At 31.8% G+C, this 3359-nt stretch overlaps 1 protein-coding gene across 1 annotated transcript in view; it reads right to left on the bottom strand.

Annotated features, from left to right (window-relative positions):
• The window catches only part of LOC106466695 (splicing factor U2AF 50 kDa subunit-like), a 41078-nt gene continuing 37719 nt past the window's right edge, over positions 1-3359 (bottom strand). The window contains exon 12 of the mRNA XM_013926992.2: positions 1-520. Within this exon, the coding sequence (XP_013782446.1) occupies positions 389-520 (132 nt within the window). The 3' untranslated portion in view covers positions 1-388. The remainder of the gene's footprint in view (positions 521-3359) is intronic.

The raw sequence follows: 3359 nt of genomic DNA, 5'->3' as shown, positions 1-3359 counted from the left end.
TTTAAGAATTATAAGTCACTTTAATTTCTTCTTAAAAATAAATGTCTAAAAAGCCAAATTTTTACATGCCACTTGTTACTGTTAATAGCTCTTATACACATGCACACACACGTACATATACACACACACACACACACATTTCATTTCAAATGTTAGCATTTCATTTCTCTACATACTAGCTTACTAATTACAACAATATGGTACTGATATTCCATGCAATCACTGCCTTTTCAAATTTATAGTTAATTATGTAAATGCAGAAATTATGAAAATTTTGCTTAATAAAAATGGACTATAATGGGTGTAATCTGAAGAACAACTGGAAAACACACCGTGGACTATCGTGATATTAAGAATTTGATATGGAAAAAGCATTTTCCTCACAATTTTAAAATTCCCGACGATGATACCTGTCTGGATCAAAGTAGGATGTGACAACGACCCTTTCTGCAAACTTTCTGCCAGTAAGATTCTGTTGGGCCTTCTGACAGTCTATCACGGAATTAAATTCCACAAAAACCTGGAAGCAAGTTAGAACGTTTATATTTTCAAATCAGAGAAAAATTATACAACTGGAAAAGATAAAAACAAAGATTACTATATCAACCTCAAACAATTACTATTTCCTCAGAAATCTCTTCCTCTTGTATACCATTTATACATTAACATCATTGAGAAGCTCCTGGAACAGACAAGCTTGTAATTTCTGTAAAATATAACACAAAAAAGCTGATAGAAAAACTAGTATGCCTATAAAGTAAAAGCCATATGAAAGTTTATTCTATACATTTATTGACTTTCTAACAATAAGAATTCATAGCAACAAACTGTGCAAGACTTCTCAATGTTTAAGCATCATTGCACAATGAGGGAAAACCTATTTCTTTTGCAGCTTAATATATGCACAATGGTTTTCCTCTTTATATTAAGAAAATTCCACTTTGAGTACTTACTTAATCAACAGTATTTTATTTTTAAAATGTATCATATTTTATAGATAGGGCCAACCAGAGCAATTTAAAAGGTTGGAGAAAATCTCTCATGACCATACTTAATTATATGGAGAAGGATACCAAGTTTCAAAAATGTATTGTATTTCTTCTCGCTGACAATTTGCTAATATTTTTACTTTGTACAAATACAATGTACATAGGTTAGAAAAGAAAGAATCAGATACAAGCTAATTCTTCCCAACCACCTACACAGTGTTTATGTTGCACAACTGTTTATCAGTACAGGCATTTAAGGCCAGTACTAATTACATTAGAATGTGCACAGATTTATATATATATAATTATACAATGTTTAAATTCTTCATCAAGTAGAACTTGAATTAATAACAGAATTTTCAAAGTTCAGAGAATTACAACAGGATACTCCAGAATTTCTGAAACAGGACTTCTCAACAAATTACAGCTCATGTATTGTGCGTAAAACTGTACAACCCATGTTTATTCTTTCTTGCATGTTTGTTATGAATTTCGTGCAAAGCTATGCGAAGGCTATCTTCGCTAACCATCCCTAATTTAGCAGTGTAAGACTAGAGGGAAGGCAGCTAGTCATCACCAACTCTTGGGCTACTCTTTTACCAATGAATAGTGGGATTGACCGTCACTTTATAATGCCCCCTACGGCTGAAAGGGCGAGCGTGTTTGTCGGGACGGGGATTCAACCCCGTAACCCTCAGATTGCGAGTCGAGCGCCCTAACCACCTGGCCATGCCGGGCCTTCTTTCTTGCAGAAACAACGACTGTGATTATTCAGAAGAATACACAGGTCGGATTGAAAAAGATTCACCAGTACAATATCGACACTTCAAAGTATCTACTGTATACAATGTACTGTGAGCTGAAGACCTGCACAAAACCTAGCTGTGGTTGTTATAGTACTCAACCACATGCACTATAACTCACTCGTTAGACCATTTGCTGTTGTCAGCACAGTAGCGAACTGTACTACAAATAAAAACCATTCTTGATTATATATAGTGTAACTTTTAAACTGAGTTTCTACTCTGTTAATTATAAATTAAACAAGTTAAGCAACTTGTGTCTAAAATGTTTCAACAAGTTAAGACTTTTTCAAGTTGTTGCAAATAATTTGAACATTAAGTAATAATCTTAATAGATTACCAGAAAAATCAATTCATGAATGTGGGTTTAGTGTCATCAATCACCTATTTATAACAATTGTGTTGTGCCTCAGTTCATTTATTTTTATTAAATTAAATTACTTAATACACTCTGTGTATTCTAAAATTCAGGGTCATTATAAAGTGTTTGTTAATATTTATAGAATATGTTTTCACCTAATTGAAAATTATATATTTCCATTCTACATAAACAGTTACAACAGAAAATAAACCATCACTATATATAAAACATTTCCTTACTACTTAATATTCTTAAATGTTCAAACACTTTGGTTAATTGAAAATTATATATTTCCATTCTACATAAACAGTTACAACAGAAAATAAACCATCACTATATATATAAAACATTTCCTTACTACTTAATATTCTTAAATGTTAAAACACTTTGGTTAATTGAAAATTATATATTTCCATTCTATATAAACAGTTACAACAGAAAATAAACCATCACTATATATATAAAACATTTCCTTACTACTTAATATTCTTAAATGTTAAAACACTTTGGTTAAAATTAAACTATAAAAATTTAGTTCTTATTATGTGTTTCAAATCCATTTACTCACTCCTTGTTTTATGACAATTTAGAAAATGAATTACCCCCTCTAGATAATACCTTGAATTGTTAACCTTCAACTCTGGTGGAGCTAAGCCATGTCAATTAAACAAACTCAGTACTTTAAGATCACAAACTAAAACCAGAGGTATTTTTAACACTTCAAACTACTCGGTGCAATTTTCTTAAGGAGTCCATCCATACTGATTGGCTACAGGTATAGAAATTTATAAATTTTTGCATTACTTTGGGAGCCCAAAATATGAGGGGGCCCACTGGTGCACTGACCCAAATGCACCTACGTTAAACACACCACTGACTAAAACCACTCTATCAAGCTGCATAAAACTTGGTACAAAAGTTATAAATAGAATACATCTGTAATATGTATGATGTTTAATTATCTTTTACACACACACACACCAGTGTGCCTATATTTATATAGGTTTTGAAGAATATTCTTGATGCTACTAATTGAATCTTCTGAATTACACAGCAGACAAACTGTTTAATAACACTAAAAATTTGGATTTGGGGGAATTCCACCAACCATCAATGCCCTCCTTTTCTCTAGACTACCTATTTTATGTCATGATGTTAGAAAAACACACAGGTTCAAGAAGTCTTGATAGAAATGAAAAAAAACCC

This window comes from Limulus polyphemus, unplaced genomic scaffold (genome assembly GCF_000517525.1).
Source record: "Limulus polyphemus unplaced genomic scaffold, Limulus_polyphemus-2.1.2 Scaffold2347, whole genome shotgun sequence".
Lineage (NCBI taxonomy): Eukaryota > Metazoa > Arthropoda > Merostomata > Xiphosura > Limulidae > Limulus > Limulus polyphemus.
This window is presented reverse-complemented; position numbering and strand designations above follow the sequence as displayed.